Below are 19,623 nucleotides of genomic sequence, written 5' to 3'. Positions count from 1 at the left end.
CTCCACCGGGAACTTAATCCCAGCCACTCTGTGGCTCTCAACAAAAGTAGAAATGTTAAGTGTGGCTCTTGGCCACTAAAAGTCTGTCTATGGTTTAGCATGTTGCATAAATTTGGTCAATGGTTTAGTGCTGTGTGAATCTGTTTTTCTATTTTGAAAGTTTTATCTGTATATTTCTATATATTACATTAGTTAACTGTCTTGAACTTTTCAAAAAGGCTAGATATAAATGTCTTAAATAAAGTAGAACCAATGACAATGAAATATCTGTGACCCACTGTTTTCTCATGCAGTATGATAAGCGAGTTGAATTCTGAAGTGGTTATAAACTGATACTTTCCCTTTAGGATTAAAGTAGGTGTAATATTAAAAAAAAGCCCTCTCCCCAACCACTATACCTGCTACCTGCAATAATAACTATGTACAATAAACTATGTAATTTAACATTTAAATTAATTTTAAATTTAGACTAGAAAAGATCTTGTTTAGCCATTTGTTGAACTACTTTTTTCCCCCAGATGTAATTGATTTCACATGGAAGTAGGAAAACCAACAAGAACAAAAACCTTTGAATGCTTTGAGCAGAGTTCAGACAAGGGCAAAGGGGCTGGATTTCTCTTCTGTAGTGAAAACTGCAAAGGAAATTCCATTAGGAATAACAAGACTTGACTGCTTTTCACACAGCATATAAAGAGTTAAAAGAATGTTTTGTCTGCCTCTCTTGCTGCGGAGGTGACAGAGCATCAGTGGTGCCCCCTTACTGCCCCAGGCAATCTGGAGCCTGTTAAAAATTAGTTGCCAAAGGACTTTACAGCTGCACCTGTTGAAAAGCTCTCTTTCTCATTTGCATCCAGCCACCTCTATACATAAACCTCCTAAGCAGGAAGAGAATGTAAAAATTCTGCTCTTGTAAGGCCAAGTCTTTCAAACTGTCTTTAGAAATAAATTCAAGAGTCCACTGAATTAGATTCAGGGGTGAAGGCCCCATGGCCTTCCAGACGTTGCACTGAATTGTGCTTCAAATCTGGATGGGCACAGGTTCAATCCTACCCTTGAGAAAGACCAATCTTTGTAGACATAAAATGTCTTAGACCCATGGTGGGATTCATCCCACTGGAATTAACCTCATTTACTCCTAAGTATATTTATTTCATTTGGTATTAAGCCTTTCTCTTCAATCAAATATGAAATGTTCTTAGAGTTGGTCCACAAATACCAGACAGAACTCAATTTAGAATGGCTGTTTGGGATCTTCTACTTTAAGGTCACAGTATTTAGACTTCCGGAGGGCCACATGGGCTGGGAACCTGCAGTCTCAGTGTATCTGCTGAGTAGCAGATAAGTCTGCCTTATCTGTTGGCAGTTGCTGTAATACAGTACAGAACAACCCTGTTGAAAACCTGAAGCTATAGTAGTTTCTTGGTTGTTTAATGTGTGGTGAAAATCCAGCTTATTGTAGTTTAGCAATGAATGGTAGCTGTGTAAATCCAGTCGCAGAGAATTTACAGTCAACCAAGCACCAAGTCTCTAAAGCAGGGTTCCTCAACCATGGCAACTCTAAGCTGTGTGGACTTCAAGCTTTGCTGGCTAGGGAATTCTGGAAGTTGAAGTCCACACAGCTTAGAGTTGCCAAGGTTGAGGAACCCTGCTCTAAAGCCCTTAGTTGTATTTCTGTCCATTTTAACTGCTACTCTTGCATTCATTCTCATGGACGCTGCTGAAGAAAGAGCAGCGAACTGAAAACAAAACAGCACCTTGGCTCAAACAGGTACGCATCGATCTGACAGGCCTCAATTCATCCTGATGAATAAAACACGTTTGTGGAGCTTTATTCGGGAGAATTGCATCGGCAGAGGTTTCCCGATTCCAGAGCATTTCGCATTGCATTCCCTTTCGGCGAGGGGCCGGCGACGGCATCCTTCGTACTTCCCCAGTTAATCCTTCAAATGACTCCCCTTTGTTCGAAGCCTTTTGTTGCTGTCTGAGGCTTCATCCCCCGGTCCGCGCGTCTATGCGGGAAGCCCGGCAACAAACTGGGGCGCAGAGCTAGATACCGACCAAGCCGAGAGATCTTCCCCCCTCCCTGGAAGCAAGTCTCCAATGGAATGAATGGAATATAAATACCAGCCAATAAGCAGCCGGCTTGGGGTGTCTATAAAAGGGATGGGAAGGTGGAGGGAAAGGCTTCATTTCAGGCAGGTCTTTCTGGCGGAGCTTGTAAGAGGCTAGAAGCGCTTTCCTTTCGCAGTTCCTCTGAAACTCTCGGTAAGTGCGCGGGGCAAGCTGTGCTGGGCAGCCCTTTGGCTTCGGAATAGCACTTGCACTCGCCAGGGTGGCGAGCTGGACGCCCGGCTCGGCAGTGTCGTCTTCTGCTTTTCGGAGTTAAAACCGAGCGGGCATTTTACGGCACGAAATATCAGTTTCTTTTCCTGTGCGAGCTCGCATTTCTTTAAGCAAGCACCTCGCCCTGGCGAGAGGAAGGGGGACCCGGGTTCGGTCTCGCGCGGCAACGACTGTAGCTTCCTTCTGGACCGACAGAGGGAATCGCCACGTCCAGGCTATGGACGTGTCCAGCGAGAGCGCGGGCTGCACATACCCTTCCGTCTTACTCCTCGGGTTTTACCCTCCTTAAAACCTGACTCCCTTTGCTGTGGGCGTGAGGCTTAGACGGCTCGGGCCCCCTACATCTAGAGTAATTGGTATTTCGCAGAGCAATTGCTTACATTCATCTTAGTTTGTTATATAATGATGGGCCCGTTTCATTTTTGAGTTGCTGCTTCGCCTTAGGTTGAGGTGTCTAGAGAAGAGGAAAGAAAACGTCCTTCCAGTGCACGGAAGGAGGGAAGCCTGCTACTCATTGCCCTTACAAAGCAAATAGTGTAAGAGAGGGCGGTGGCCCCCCACCCGGAGAGAAGGGGGCCACAGAGGGAAGGCGGTCGCGGCAAGCCGGGCGTCCCAGCTCTGCGCCGCTTCATGGCCATTTTCTTCCAGATCCAGCCGTGCCGGAGCTGTCGCGCACTGCAGCTCACCCGCTAAAGCGAGGCTGCCCTTGCAAGCAGTCCTTCGCGGCTCCCCTCGCCGGATCGAGACTTGAGCAAGCCAGAAAGAGAGCGGGTTGAGTTGACGCGCACGCTCTCCCCGGGAAGCGTGGGCTCCGGTCGGCTGCGAAGCACCGCAGCCAGCGCCCTTTTCGATCCAGTCAGAGCCTCCCACCCACCCACTGTCCGTGCGTTTCCCAGCCGCAGCCGCCACCTGCTCCTTCCAAAGTGCCTCCTGGAGAGCGGACAGAGTCGTAGGCAGATTGCAGCCGCGGGCCTTTCCTTCTGCGGTTGTTTGTGCCCAGCAACGCGCATCCCTAACCGGCTTCTCTTCTCTTGCGACAGAGAGAGCGAGAGAGATGCCTGGGGCGCGGAGCAGGCGGCACTGCGCCCTGAGTGGAAGGTTAGAATTTAGGGCTGGCTGACTCCTTCGGCTTGTTTTGCAGTTCTCTGCTCTCTTGTCAGCCGGGGGTGGCTTTGCAAACGAACCGTGGGAGCAACCGTGGCTAAAACCACAGGAAGGGAACTCAGCTTGGCAATTCCTTTCTATCTTGCTGCAAAATGTCTGCTGCCTTGAGGTGAAGGTGACCCTCTGGGACCAAGGGAAGGGAGGCACTCCTTAGAGGAAGTTAGGTGACTCGCTTCCTATTCCTGGTGCTGCAGCTACAGATACAACACCTTGACCTTGGGCAAGTCTCTTAGTGCTGGCTTTCTACCCATGGCCTAGCCTGCCATGCCACCTGGATGGGGAGGAGTTGAGTAATATTTGCCAAGGACCTGGCAGCCCTCCATAATTGCAGGTGCTCTGCAGACCAAGTGTTGAATTGAGCAGGTAAGGCAGAGACTGCAAGGTGACCTTGCTCCTGACCAGGCTTTTTCTTTGCAAGTGACAGCTAAGTTAACATCCTACAAGAAGCAAGATAATGTTTTCTCCTCTCTCCTTTTTCTTCTCTTAGCCCCTTGCAGACAGGCCAACTATGCCATTCTCCAACAGTCATAATCTTTCCAAGATGAAGTACTCTGCAGAGAATGAGTATCCAGATCTGAGTGCCCATAACAATCATATGGCTTCAGTGCTGACCTTGGAGTTATATAAAAAGTTGAGGGGTAAACAGACTTCTAGTGGATTTACCGTGGATGATGCTATTCAGACAGGGGTGGACAACCCAGGTAAAGGAAAATGGCTGCTTTTTAAAATTTGTATCTGTTCCTCATCCATTTAACAAGGAAGTGCTGTGCTGCTTTGAAAATGCTGTCTGTGAAAATCTCCTTGCAATCTCAAAAGTATAGCTTATTGAAAATCTTATGGGATATTCATGCAAAACCTTGATTGCATCTCGGGTGACTTTATTCACTGAGAAATACAAACCTGTTGATTCCTGTTGCCAAGTACCTGCATTGCCAGTTCCTGCCCCCCCTGCTAAATATTAATGCTGTTGAATGAGAAATGAACTCCGCTCCGCTCCCAGGAAGCCCTAGCTCTAAATGAATATGTCTTAAAACTGCGGTTCTTAAAAATGAATCACTGATTAAAATATGGCTCTTCTTTGGCAAATGAAGTAGGAGCAGATCTTGGTGGTGGGATATTACAGCAATGTTTTGTTACTCTTTAGCAATATTAAACTGCCTCCCAATGAGGAATATCCAGAGCTGAGTGCCCCCAAGAACAGTGTGGCTGAGGTTCTGACCCTGAGTTTGAACTAGAAATTGCGAGACAATAATTCGAAGTGGCTTCTCCTTGTATGATGTCATTCGGACTGGGGTTGATAATCCTGGCAAAGCCTGAGGCTCATGAACCAGCTGATGCAGCCACAGCCTTTGCTCAGGTGTGGAATCAGCTGTGGCTATGGAAATGCAAAATGGCTGAAACAAGAAGCCTGGTTTAGATGAAATGGTTGTTAGTTGAGGTTAACTGTATATGATGGAGCTTTTTAGAGCTGCTTTTCATTCCAATTATACCTTGGAAACAGCCCTTCAGAACTGTTGTCAGATGGGGCGAAGAGAAGACCATTAACTTCTCTTAACAATTAACAAGGGGGTTGAATTAAAAGATAAGGAACTCTCTCTGGCTAATTGTCACGATGGCTGCTATTTCTACTTCTAGAAATAGACTTCTGAATATCTGTTAATGAAAACAATAGTGATAAATAGAGCCTCCATGGTCAACTATCTTGATATTTCAGACAGTTACAGTCTTGACATCCTGCTTGCAAGTTTTATGGAGATACCTTGGTAGCCATTGTTGTGGACTGGATACAAAACCTGATACCCTTTTAGTGATGTTACAAAGGTCTGTGGGCATCAGTGACTGATGAGCTGTAATTTGATAAGTGACCTCTGATGAAAATGAGAATGTCTTCAGAGGTGTTTAGCCTCTATGTGATAATGATTGCATTCCATTTTAGTGATTTCTGAACATTCAACATATAAGTTCTAGGTAACCTTTCTGAAGTTCTGGCAGAAATTAGTCCATTAAGAGATGGCATTGCCAGAGCAGCATCTGGTTTATAATGAAATTGACAATTTTCAGACATTGATTACAATCTTCCTCATCCTGGTCCCTCCAGACAGATTACTTTACAATGTCCATCAGTAGCCATTGGCTGTGCGGATTAGAGTTATGGTGTTTTGCACACCTGAGGGTTGGCAGGTTAGAGAAGTTAGCCCTACCGAAAGCTCAGAATTTAAGTCTGAATAAGCTTTCTCGGGTGAGAAAATGGTGTCGCCTTCACCCTATGTTGGTGCTTCCTTTCCTGTGATTCTATTTTGCAAAAGTATATATTGCAGAATGGATTCTACCAAAAAAACAAAAACAAAACCCTCTTTTCAGTTTGAATAATGTGTACTGATTGTGGAATTTGGTCTGCCTGTGTAGAGAATGTTTGATACCTACAAAGAAAATATATAGTTCTATGTATTTTTGTAAAATAAAATACACAAATTCACTGAAACTAAGGTTTTGGGTTTGCCTAATTTTGAAGCATTCAGTGTAAACCGAGTATTCAAAACAGCTTTACCTTTAATATATACTATGTTTTTAAATGTGCTGATATGCCCATTATGCTACATTCATACAAACTTATAGGCAAACTACAAAGTCTACTGAATGGAGGATGCACAGTGTATCAAAAATTTCTTTATAAAGCTAATGACATGCAAAATCTAGTGTGTCTGAGTGGAAATGCAAATTGCTAGAATGGAACTGGAGCATTATCCAAACCAAAGCTCTTCTGGCTTATTCCTGTAGGCCATCCCTACATTAAGACAGTGGGATGTGTAGCTGGTGATGAGGACTCGTATGTCACATTTCATGAACTCTTTGACCCAGTTATTGAGGATCGACATGGAGGCTACAAACCTACGGATCAACACAAGACTGACTTGAATTCTGATAACTTGAAGGTAGAGAAGTCTTTTAAAAGAAGCAAATATTTATCAATAGATTGCTAACTTGTTCTTTTGATTCTGTACTTTTTTGTGCACACCTAGTAGGCATGTTGAAAACTAGCCATTGGTAGTTTCCTTGACCTAGAATTATTTGTATAATAATGGAAGATGTTTACTGGGTGACATTTATGAAGGTTGCAATCTAAATAGCTAGTCTGAAAATCTTAAGATTCCTGTTGATAAAGAGTTGAAATAGCACTTGCATAGGTATGTTTCAAGATTTGCTTAGGCCTTGCTATTAGGTTTGATTCCCATGTGCCAAAAGATCTTATTCTGCAGGAGAGAATGTTCATCGGTACTCTGAACATTCATATAGAATCATTTGGGCAATAAACAACGTAAGAAATTGTCTTGTTCAGTCCTTCATGAAGCGGAGATGGATCAGTCGCTTCCATCATGGAAAGCAGGATTGAAGAGTATCCTATCACTATGCCCGTCACTATGAAAAAACAACTGGCCTTGGCTAGTGATCTGAACTTTATATCAGTGGGAGAAAGTTACCTTTATGATGGACAGATTATTGAATTGTTGCACTGATTTTCTTCAGGTGCCCTCCTAATGTATTAGACTTTGGTTCAAGGATAGGGAAAGGGCCGATAGTGATGAAGCTTTTGAGGAAATTGAAACTCAAAAGAGGAAAGCTTCAAGGCTGCCACAGGAACAAGCCCATGCAGCAGAAGAATGGCCCAATTTGGCCATAAAGTAAGCTCTTGATTGCCAGTATTCCATCTCTGGTGTGAAGATGGCCCCCCAAAACGGGCTTTTCTCTCCATAACAATATTTCACACTTCCTTTATCTACAGGAGGTTGGTTTAAAATGCTTCATTCAGAATAAGTACTGGCCTTGCTTAAAACATCTGCTAGGAAAATTATGGAATGGTACTATTTAAAAATATATCAGCAAGGCTGTCTGTAATAAAAGGTTGTTGAAGTGGAGGCAGCTGGGAACTGGGTATTGGCTGGGATTTGTATAGCCAACCCTTTTAATTAAGTGCAGAACTAAAAACTTAATATGGCTTGTATTTAAATATAAAATATATAAAATAACTATGGATTTGCTTTCATTAAGTCTAGGTGGAATTTGCTATTGGATCTCTTACTACTCTGATAAAGCTCTTTGCTTTTGTAGGGGGGTGATGATTTGGACCCCAAGTATGTTATTAGTTCACGTGTCCGAACTGGTAGGAGCATTCGTGGCTTCTGTCTGCCCCCACACTGTAGCAGAGGAGAGAGACGTGCAATTGAAAAACTTTCTGTGGAAGGTAAAATTCAGCATTGCTTCCTGTGTACAGAGCCCCAAACAAGTAGAATTGGGCTCAGTCCCAATGATGATCTGATAATCAAAAAGAAAAATTATGTGTAAAATGGGGTAGAGTTACCTTTACCTTTTTGCATTAACTTTGTTTAATAAGATGCTTGTTGAGTATGATTGAACTATCTGAAGGGTGTTTCATATTAAACTCCTTTGTGTCAGCTAGAAAGCTGTACTATTACTAAATTAAATTTATATCCCTGCCCATCTCCCCCAATGGGGGACTATGCTTGTAGCTCAATGCACCTTTGAAAAGTCTCACCTGTAGCAGAAAATTGGACTGTAGTAATTGTTTCCCTTGTGTCTGCTCACATAAGGGTCACCTTGGCACCTTTCCTCCATTTGTTTGGACAGGGGTGTTGGCAGGATGTGGTCAAAAAAAAACACAAGATGGTGTCCACAATGTAATCAAAGCTCCACCTATTTTTTAAGTGTGTTGTGTGTAGAGCTTTAATCACACTGTTGCAGCCACCATCTTCCACTTGACCATACTTTGCCAATACCCCTGCTGGAACACGTTCCTGAAGAGAAAACACCACTATGAGTATCCAACAACTGCATGTTAATTAATGGGGCGGCTAAAAAAGCAGGTACCTTGAGCGAAGGGTGCATTCTTCCTCCCATTCCTTCCTCATGACTCTGGAAAACAGTCAGCTCCTTGCTCTACTAGAGAATTGTTAAAAGTGAGCATGCCCTGAAGTTGCCTGGCTGAAGCTACACTTTTTGCTGTCTTGGCATTAATGAATGGTAAGCCAGAATAGGTACGTGGTTGCATCCTATCAACAACCCCAATGTGACAAGCCTCCCTGTCCTTCCTTCAGCTTTGGCCAGCCTGGAAGGGGACTTCAGCGGGAAGTACTATGCTCTGAAGAATATGACAGAAGCTGAACAGCAACAGCTCATCGACGATCACTTCCTTTTTGATAAACCTGTTTCCCCTTTGCTCTTGGCTTCCGGAATGGCACGTGACTGGCCTGATGGGAGGGGGATCTGGTGAGTATTGCCAGGAGAAGTTGTATCTTTACTATTGAGCCATTCAGTTAACCCTGATATTGTGATTTATAAATTCTTATAGCCATCCAGTTGTGGCTTATTCAGTAAAGCATGCTTTACAATATCACGGATTACATTTTTATGTGAACCTGGGCAGTGACTTGATCAGCAACATGTATAACTTAATAAATTAGAGACTTGTTGGAAGTGGCATACAGTAGAGTGACAAGCTCTCTTAACTTAAGATGCAGCTTATGTCACCTGATACCTTAGTTCTGTAGAATTAATGCTGTGATCCTCTCTCCTGCCCACTTTTTCTGATGAAATTGACAGAATCCTTAGGGCTACTTAGTTTGTCTAATCAGTTTTTAAATTTAGGTTACTTATTTTTAAAAAATTAAAAGCAAGAAAAAGCAATCAGTGGGGTTCTGTAAAAGGCACCAGAGGGGTAGTTTTGACAGGAAAAAGTATGGTTTTTTTAAAAAAAATAAAAATGAATCCTAGCAGTTCAAACTAATGCATACTCATCACACTAGAGCTAGGCAAAGAAGTAAAAGACATGAGATAAGGAAACATAATTAAAGCTAGCTTATGCTAACATAACATCATTAACTATTTCTCTCCTTGACTTTCTGTCCTTGTAAAATGATCCTTGCTTTCACACTGCACTACTTTACATATTTCCTTTTGTTCTTTAAACTTCTCACCTTTCTCTTTTTCAGGAGCTCATCTACTCCATCCAGCCATGACTTTCTCGGTCTTCTCCTTCACCTTAACCTGTTCATTCTTTCTTCATACATTTGTTTTTCAATTCAATCTTCATTCATACTCTGTATGACCAAACCACCTCAAAGTATCTCTTTCATATTGGTCACCCATTGTTGTATTCAATTCATATTATTCAGCATCTATTGATTCTTGGTCCTGTTATTTTGATCCTCTTTTAATTTTAACCTTACCTTGCTCTTTGATTACATTTGCAATTATCTTTTGTTCTCGCTATCCATTACACATGTCTCTCATCCTCATGTTCTGCAACAGTCATTCTCTTATATGCATTTTCCTACCCATTCATGTCACCTAGCAGGATATTCTTTCTCCCTGGATCTATCAATTCAGAATATGACAGAAGTTTCCAAAATTCATGCCTGGTTTTTCCATGGTCTCCATTCATTGGAACATAACATGCAACTATCATCAAACTATGGATTCCTACTTTCATGCACACCTGTATCAACATAGATAACACAATATCATACTTAGATTTCAGCCCTTTCACTCACAACTAACCTATACCTTCATTCATTGTATGTATTCATTAACTCCTGATGTGGGCAAACACTTGGTTTTAAATTCTGATGAAAGAATTGGTTGACACCAAACTATTAACTGGGCAATGCAACATTCTTCACTGTTGGTATACCCATTTCTGGACAAATGCTATAATTGTAATGAAAATAGACTTCCCATCTAAAGTTACAAGCTCGAAAGTGCTCGGTATAGTTTTGTTAATCTATAGGGCTACAGCAGAGTAACTGTATGAGCTCAACCAGGAACTATGGAAGATCGTTTGAAGGCTTTTGGCATGTACTGATGTATGTTTGATCTGTGCTTGGGATAAAGGAATGTGGAACTTACTAGCTTATGTCTTCTTAGGCATAATGACAAGAAGACTTTCCTTGTGTGGATCAATGAGGAAGATCACCTTAGAGTTATTTCCATGCAAAAAGGTGGAAATATGAAAGAGGTTTTCACTCGCTTCTGTTCTGGGCTAACCCAGGTAAATATAATTGCTAATGGAGGCACATGGACTTTGCCCGGGGATCTGAGTTAGTGCAGTCTTCTCTACAATATCCAGCTCAAAGTGTTGATTTAAGTATAGACTCTAAAACATAGTAGCATGTATTGTTGATATGGCTTTAAACTATCCATTTAGGCAGAGCGGTGGTACAGTGAGCTTGAACGTAAGAATGGAGATCCTGCCTGCCTGTGGAGACTTCTTTGAATACCCACCTTCCTTGTTTATTAAAGAGATAGATCAAATAATAGTGACTTATAATGTATGTATCCCCTTAGAATCAGAAATGTTGGAAGACTTGCACACATAGCCATTCTCCTCTAACTCAGTTGCCTGTCTTATACTAGTAGGTAGTTGCATGCAACCTCAGAAATGACTTTCCAGGAGCTGAGAGGGCATGTCTGCAGAACCAGCATAGCTCATAATGATGTTTGGCCACTGCCTTTTCTAATACTTCAAGCTATATAGTGTCTAGGGAAGGCATACATGCTGGGTCTGCCTTCATAGTTGAGGCTGGAGGGAGAAGTTCGTTTAGTTTTTTGTAATCTACATGGTAACTTCTTAAATTCTCTGGACAGATTATGATGCCTAACATGGTAACATGTTTCTAAACAAAGAAATAGTAATCAGTGAAATGTAGTTTATAAAGAATCAAGATTCCATCTTGCATTCATTTAAGATGAAAGTATATTAGCCATATCCTATTAGGAATAAAACAAGCTTTATATGGTTCCTGCTTTTTGGGGGGGGCAGGGGGGAACTCTGCTTACTTTCCAGTGGTATATTGGGAACTGCATTTTGGCAAATGGACAGACCGGGGAAATAGTACATTTGATTATTTAAATAGATAAACAAAGTGATATAATTACTTCCCAAATATTAATAAATTCCACTTCTGGCATATTAAAGGAATTACATTTTGGTAGCAATCTTTGAATTGACTCAGCACATAGCACCAAAGATCTCGGGTCTTCGAATAACGCAGAGACCTTGATTTGTGCCACCCTATGCTAATAGTATTGCTCTTCATCAAACTGCTGCTCTACCCGAAGCAGAAATGTAGAGTGGGAAGGCTACTTTTCATGTAGAGCTTTGCTGCATGTCTTGCTCCTACAGTGTGAGCTTTATCTCTTCTTCCACTGAACATGTTTGTGAATTGAAAGAACTAAACTACCTTAATACTATAAAGCAGGGGGTCAACAACTTCATCGAGCAGTCCTTTCATATAATAAGAATCTCACTGCTGAGCCACGTATTCTTGCATGACGGTGCCAAAGATTCAAGTATTCTTACCTGGAGTCTTGTCTGATCTCATACAAGAACATAAAGTCTCACAAAATGCGATGGCTCTATTTTATTATTTAACTTTGGGATTTGTAGATATCTTCAAGGTGTGTTGCTAACCTTGAAAGGTTTACAGTTTTTCAGCTTGTGAAAGGAAGGAGCTCTTTATAATAGTCTATATTTCTCTCTAGCTTGAAACGCTCTTTAAATCCAAAAACTATGGATTTATGTGGAATTCCCATCTGGGATACATCTTGACCTGCCCATCCAACCTTGGCACAGGTCTTCGGGCAGGAGTTCATGTTAAATTGCTGAACCTTAGCAAGCATGAGAAATTTGGAGATATCCTCAAGAGGCTGAGGCTGCAGAAACGTGGCACAGGTGAGAAGAGGAAGTGTGGGTGGTGCTTGTTTTATTTGCTTGAATCAGTGAACCGTTCTGTCCAGGACTAATGGGGAATGATAAACATACAATCAAACAACTTCTGAGAGGCATTTAAAAATGCAACCAAAAGCAGTCTAAACAAACAGGGCTAGGGGAAGGTCTTAGTGCCAACAATGAGTATTTGATGCAGAATTTTTTTTAAAAATTCTCCAATGTAGCTTTCTATATGCAGGGATTTTTTTTAATGTAGAAGCAGTTAAATACAAGTCCTCAGCATCACTCTGAGTTGGTATAATCTGGTTTTTTCCCCCTAACAATGAGAATTTGGCTTTGGGTGACATCTCTGATCTGAAAAATGTCATACCTCTGTACTGTATTTAAGAAACATTTCTGCTCCTTTAGTTGGCAAATGCCATATTGATACCTTACTCAGCAGAGCCAAGATACTGACTATTAAGCACAGATTGTCCTAGAATCTCATCCTGATAGCCCTCAACTCTGAAGTCCCAGCAGACATTGGGCAGCTCTTTACAAAAAGACTTTTGACATGCTGGCCAGGAATTCTGGGAGTTCTGTAGCCCCAACATATCTGGTAGTATGGCAGCCCAAGGAGATTTGCTCTCTGGGCCCAAGGGGCAGAACCCCCACTTGAGACAGGAAGATGATCCTTATGCCTTCCACAGCAGCAGCAGCATTAATGTCCATACACTACTTAGGCATCATTCTGAACAGGATCTGCATGTCTGTCTCTCTCTCTGGGTTGTATGCCTCCCAATGACTCTGGGTGGCTTACAAGTAAAATAAAACTTAAAAACAGTCAAAAGCAACAATAAGAAATAAAAGATAGCAAAATGACAGAACCAGACTGGAAGGGAAAAAAAAAAAGAATCTAAAGGGCTTCACTCACTCTTGCCAAAGGCCTGGGAGAAGAGACAGGTCTTTAAGACCCATTGAAACACCAGTAGGGTGGTGGCCATCCAGATCTCAGGGGGGACCTTATTCTAGAGGTCAGCTGCTGCTACAAAGCAGGCATGCTTCTGGGATCCCAATAGATGGTATTGTTTAATCGAAGGAATCTGGAGTGTGCTACCCCAGCCAGATCAAATCAGCTGGGCAGGTACTATGGGAGACAGGCAGTCCCCCAGGGCCCTAGGCCATGTTGTGAGGTAGCTTTGATGGCTGCCTGTCCAGGCAGCCACTATGGCTTCTTCATGACGCCCATCATTCTGAGAAACCATTCAAGCAGTACATAAAGGGCAGCTGTTTGGGGCTGAACCTCAAAGCTGCTCTGGGGATCCAAATACTTTAGGCACAGTGAAACAGCTCTGCTGATGGTAGATTGTGAGTATCCAGGAAGTAGGAACTTGGCCCAATTTGTAGTTCTGCATTGTGCCTCACAGCAGGGGTGACCCTGTCTGACAAGTAGAGTCTGCTCAAAACGGATAAAAGCTGAATTTCTAAGACTAATGTGGTCTATTGCTATGGAGGAGAGGTCTATTCTAAGTCTTGATGTTGGAAGTGCCAGAGGTATGGCCTGACTGATTTGACTCCCTCAGTGTCTGGTAGCTGACATGCACAATTCACTTTTGGAATTTAGGAGCTAGATACTGGTTTTCCTTACTAGAAGCTATTTGAAAGGAGGCACATCCACAGCAGGAAGATAAGCAGCCTGGATTTAGTCCTCATTTAGCCAAAAAGCTTGTAAAGTAGCATTGTTCAAACATGCTGGATTGAGAAGTGTGTGTGTGTTTAGTGTAATTATTTGAATTTGAATTCTGATCCTAGTTTAACAATATATTCACTGTACCATGCAGCTTACCTTAAACTTCTACATCTGAATTTTGGTTCCTGACTTCTGTTTTGGTTTGTTCTTAGGTGGTGTGGACACAGCAGCTGTGGGAGGAGTATTTGATATCTCCAATGCTGACCGTCTGGGGTTCTCTGAAGTAGAGCTGGTGCAGATGGTGGTGGATGGAGTAAAGCGGCTGATTGAAATGGAGAAATGCCTTGAAAAGGGCCAGTGTATTGATGATCTCATTCCAGCTCAGAAATGAAAAGCACTTTAATGTTCTAGCTCCTCATGCTTCTTCCTAACTTATTGGATGAATTATACACAAACAAAAAGATGATGCTCCAATCAAAATCCTGGAGTCAAAAGAGATTTTCCCACTTAGTAACATTTGTAGAAAGTCTTCCATCCACCTGTGTTAGAGTTTATTTTTTTGATGGCTGAAATATCACTGAGAAACTGAAATAAAACATCATTTGGCCTGACAAGTATCTTGATTTGTTATTTGGTTAAAAAAGAATAATGAGGTAGGTAAATCTACAATCCTACAGTTGTCTTAAAGCTGCAGTAGCTATAGGAAGACTTTAGGAAGCAACACAAACCAAGTGTTAAGGCAACTGACAGCCATGCGTGGGCCAACATCTATGGCAATAGAGCAGTGTTTGGCAACTTTAAGATGTATGGACTTCAATTCTCAGAATTTCCCAGTCAGCATGTATATCTTAAGAAATCTGCAGGATGGTCTAATCACAAATACTTCTCTGGTATTTCTGCATGAGTTGCTGCTCTGGTCTTCTATTTCCAATCAGAAAATTTCTACCATAGAGGGAATCTGAGCCCAAGTTTTCCCCCTATAAGGCAGGCATCTCCGTCTCTTGGCCTTTAAACAGGTTCAAGCAGTTACCAAAGGTGGGTCTTTTAATAACATAACTACTTAACTATTTCCCCTATTTCTTCTCCCTGCCACCACACAGTGGGGCTGGACACCATATATACCACACATTTGTCCAATATTCTTTTACCTCAGTGGTATCCACTGTTATAGAGGTGGGGGAAAGGAATAGGAGAAATAGCCCCTGTCTGCATCACCTTAAAGCAGTCTGTTTGGCAAATCTATCACCCCCCATCTCCCCCTCAAGGAGGGACTCTGGGCAGTTTACAGTAAAAAAAACAATACAATATAAATACAATAATATAAATGAGTCATGAGTCCAGGAGGACCCCCAAGTTACACACTAGATCTGTCTGGGGCAGTGTGACCCTACTGTTCATGCTTGTTCACATTTCTACATCTTCCAAAATACTTTCTGGAGATAGAATCCAAATGTTGCATGGCCCTAATATTCATATTTGGTAAATTGAGAAAGGGACCACGTTAGCTTAAACTCATGTAACTAGTTTACTAAATGATTATATGAACAATGTGGTATGCTACTTACCCTTACCTGTATCTGGCTGATGGATTTTTCTTCCCACTATCTTCTGTCTCTTACTCATGCCTAATGAGTGCCACAGGACTGACTTCTAACAAACATGGTTCAAGAATGTAATTGATCATTGCTGATAGTTAGCATCCCGGGAATATTTTTTTTTCTTCCCCCTTTGGTGTCTCTTGGAAGAAAATAATCTCAATCATAACAGAAGGGGCTTCTCAAATGCATCAGAAGGGAGGCTCTAAAGACCCATGGCTCTGAGTTCCAGAGAAGTAGAATTAAAAACTGCACCAGTCCAGACCTTATATCTCCTCTACCTGACCCACTTAAACCCTAGAGAAGATTCCATCTGGCTTACATTTTTACACCTGTTTCCTCATCATTTTGATTTATTTTTCTTCACAGGAGCTTGGCCCCAGATTTCATATGGGTTAACATGCTTCTGCGGCTGGTCATGGTGTAGTTTAAGTGCTTGAGAAGTTAAGGTATCACACAATGCTGTATCATGATTAATTTTTTTACCATCTCTCTCTAATCCTAATAACAGAATACCAATCTTTCCCAGCATGTGTTCCCTCCAGATGTGTGGAGTTCAACTCTAAGGATTCTCTTCCATTATCATATCTGCAGGGAATTCTGGGAGCTGAAGTCCATACAACTGAAAGGCATCTAGATTGGGAAAACTAGATTCAGAGCAGAATTTGGTTTTCTGCAGTGCCAAATCAGATGCCCAAACATCCATCTTAAAGGCAATGGGTGCCTCCTATTGTATCAAGTGATATACTGCTTCTGAACATGGAGGTTTCATAGAATCATCTTGACATTAGATAAATCTGCCCTCCATCTTGAGGGAACATGCACTCACTGATATCCTGATGCAATCGTGTTACTCAGGCATGGAAATACAATAATGGAATTTAATTCCACATCTGCTAACTGGAGGAATGATTATTGTCATAAGAGCCAATCAAGAAGATATATATGATTCATGAAAAATTCCTATTTTAATCCAAGAGAATGTTGTGCCTTAGGTACCAAACCGTGGGCATGAAATCAAGAAAAATGCCTAAATGTTGACTTTTAGTGGTTCCTAAGAAGGTAAGGCTTCAGCAAAGGATCGTTACCTTGTAGTGGTGCTGGAGCTTGAGCACCTCAATGATGCCATGAGCTAAACTGTGAAGGGCCACCCAAGACGGGAAGGTCATGACAGAGAGGTCAAACTAAATGCAATCCTTGGGGAAGGTAATGGCAACCCACCCCAGTATTCTTGCCGTGAAAACTCAATGGATCAGTACAACCAGAGATATGTCGGTATACCATTGGAAGATGAGACCCCCAGGTCGGAAGATGGTCAAAATGCTACTGGGGAGGAACAGAGGATGAGCTCAACTAGCCCCAGACGTGATGATGCAGCTAGCTCAAAGCCGAAAGGACAGCTAGCGGCCGACGGTGCTGGTGGTGAACGGTGAATCCAATGTTCTAAGGATCAACACACCATTGGAACCTGGAATGTAAGATCTATGAGCCAGGGCAAATTGGATGTGGTTATTGGTGAGATGTCAAGATTAAAGATAGACGTTCTGGGCGTCAGTGAACTGAAATGGACTGGAATGGGCCACTTCACATCAAATGACCACCAGATCTACTACTGTGGACAAGAGGACCACAGAAGAAATGGAGTAGCCTTCATAATTAATAGTAAAGTGGCTAAAGCAGTGCTTGGATATAACCCAAAAAACGACAGAATGATCTCAATTCGAATTCAGGGCAAGCCATCTAACATCACAGTGATCCAAATATACGCCCCAACCACAAATGCTGAAGAAGCTGAAGAAGCTGAAGTTGAGCAGTTCTATGAGGATCTGCAGCACCTACTGGACAACACGCCTAAAAGAGATGTTATTTTCATCACAGGAGACTGGAATGCTAAGGTGGGCAGTCAAATGACACCTCGAATTACAGGTAAGTATGGCCTGGGAGAACAAAACGAAGCAGGACATAGGCTGATAGAATTTTGCCAAGACAATTCACTCTGCATAACAAACACTCTCTTCCAACAACCTAAGAGACGGCTTTATACATGGACTTCACCAGATGGACAACACCGAAATCAGATTGATTACATCCTTTGCAGCCAAAGGTGGCGGACATCTATACAGTCAGTAAAAACAAGGCCTGGAGCTGACTGTAGTTCAGATCACGAACTTCTTCTTGCACAATTTAGGATCAGACTAAAGAGATTAGGGAAGACCCACAGATCAGCTAGATATGAGCTCACTAATATCCCTAAGGAATATGCAGTGGAGGTGAAGAATAGATTTAAGGGACTGGACTTAGTAGATAGGGTCCCGGAAGAACTCTGGACAGAAGTTGGCAGCATTGTTCAGGAGGCGGCAACAAAATACATCCCAAAGAAAGAGAAAACCAAGAAGGCAAAATGGCTGTCTGCTGAGACACTGGAAGTAGCCCAAGAAAGAAGGAAAGCAAAAGGCAACAGTGATAGGGGAAGATATGCCCAATTAAATGCAAAATTCCAGAGGTTAGCCAGAAGAGATAAGGAATTATTTTTAAACAAGCAATGCGCGGAAGTGGAAGAAGACAATAGAATAGGAAGGACAAGAGACCTCTTCCAGAAAATTAGAAACATTGGAGGTAAATTCCAGGCAAAAATGGGTATGATCAAAAACAAAGATGGCAAGGACCTAACAGAAGCAGAAGAGATCAAGAAAAGGTGGCAAGAATATACAGAAGACCTGTATAGGAAGGATAACAATATCAGGGATAGCTTTGACGGTGTGGTCAGTGAGCTAGAGCCAGACATCCTGAAGAGTGAGGTTGAGTGGGCCTTAAGAAGCATTGCTAATAACAAGGCAGCAGGAGATGATGGCATCCCAGCTGAACTGTTCAAAATCTTGCAAGATGATGCTGTCAAGGTAATGCATGCTATATGCCAGCAAATTTGGAAAACACAAGAATGGCCATCAGATTGGAAAAAATCAACTTATATCCCCATACCAAAAAAGGGAAACACTAAAGAATGTTCAAACTATCGAACAGTGGCACTCATTTCACATGCCAGTAAGGTAATGCTCAAGATCCTGCAAGGTAGACTTCAGCAGTTCATGGAGCGAGAATTGCCAGATGTACAAGCTGGGTTTAGAAAAGGCAGAGGAACTAGAGACCAAATTGCCAATATCCGCTGGATAATGGAAAAAGCCAGGGAGTTTCAGAAAAACATCTATTTCTATTTTATTGACTATTCTAAAGCCTTTGACTGTGTGGACCATAACAAATTGTGGCAAGTTCTTAGTGGTATGGGGATACCAAGTCATCTTGTATGCCTCCTGAAGAATCTGTATAACGACCAAGTAGCAACAGTAAGAACCGACCACGGAACAACGGACTGGTTTAAGATTGGGAAAGGAGTATGGCAGGGCTGTATACTCTCACCCTACCTATTCAACTTGTATGCAGAACACATCATGCGACATGCTGGGCTTGAGGAATCCAAGGCTGGAGTTAAAATCGCTGGAAGAAACATTAACAATCTCAGATATGCAGATGATACCACTTTGATGGCTGAAAGTGAAGAGGAACTGAGGAGCCTTATGATGAAGGTGAAAGAAGAAAGTGCAAAAGCTGGTTTGCAGCTAAACCTCAAAAAAACCAAGATTATGGCAACCAGCTTGATTGATAACTGGCAAATAGAGGGAGAAAATGTAGAAGCAGTGAAAGACTTTGTATTCCTAGGTGCAAAGATTACTGCAGATGCTGACTGACAACAAAGGCCCGCATAGTTAAAGCAATGGTGTTCCCTGTAGTAACATATGGCTGCGAGAGCTGGACCATAAGGAAGGCTGAGCGAAGGAAGATCGATGCTTTTGAACTGTGGTGTTGGAGGAAAATTCTGAGAGTGCCTTGGACTGCCAGAAGATCAAACCAGTCCATCCTCCAGGAAATAAAGCCAGACTGCTCACTTGAGGGAATGATATTAAAGACAAACTGAAATACTTTGGCCACATAACGAGAAGACAGGACACCCTGGAGAAGATGCTGATGCTAGGGAGAGTGGAAGGCAAAAGGAAGAGGGGCCGACCAAGGGCAAGATGGATGGATGATATTCTAGAGGTGACGGACCCGTCCCT

The 19,623-nt window shown here is 42.3% G+C and overlaps 1 protein-coding gene across 1 annotated transcript; it reads left to right on the top strand.

The window, feature by feature from the left end:
- The first annotated feature begins 2,156 nt into the window (after positions 1–2,156).
- Positions 2,157–14,533, top strand: CKB (creatine kinase B). The gene is made up of 8 exons (XM_063290372.1): positions 2,157–2,265; positions 3,995–4,208; positions 6,286–6,440; positions 7,615–7,747; positions 8,619–8,790; positions 10,447–10,570; positions 12,064–12,253; positions 14,132–14,533. The coding sequence occupies exons 2-8, from the start codon at positions 4,016–4,018 to the stop codon at positions 14,308–14,310; spliced, it is 1,146 nt and encodes a 381-aa protein (XP_063146442.1). The 5' UTR covers positions 2,157–2,265; positions 3,995–4,015; the 3' UTR covers positions 14,311–14,533.
- The last annotated feature ends 5,090 nt before the right edge of the window (positions 14,534–19,623 follow it).

Source organism: Candoia aspera, chromosome 1, assembly GCF_035149785.1.
Source record: "Candoia aspera isolate rCanAsp1 chromosome 1, rCanAsp1.hap2, whole genome shotgun sequence".
Lineage (NCBI taxonomy): Eukaryota > Metazoa > Chordata > Lepidosauria > Squamata > Boidae > Candoia > Candoia aspera.
The sequence above is the reverse complement of the archived record's forward strand: the minus strand, read 5'-3'. Positions and strand labels throughout refer to the sequence as shown.

What these genes read in the sequence shown, in the direction of transcription:
- CKB (XM_063290372.1), top strand. Translation starts at nt 4,016, where the DNA reads ATGCCATTCTCCAACAGTCATAATCTTTCCAAGATGAAGTACTCTGCA. An exon ending in TGAATTCTGATAACTTGAAG is followed by an intron (nt 6,441 to 7,614) that starts GTAGAGAAGTCT and finishes TTGCTTTTGTAG; the next exon opens with GGGGGTGATGATTTGGACCC. An exon ending in TCTGTTCTGGGCTAACCCAG is followed by an intron (nt 10,571 to 12,063) that starts GTAAATATAATT and finishes ATTTCTCTCTAG; the next exon opens with CTTGAAACGCTCTTTAAATC.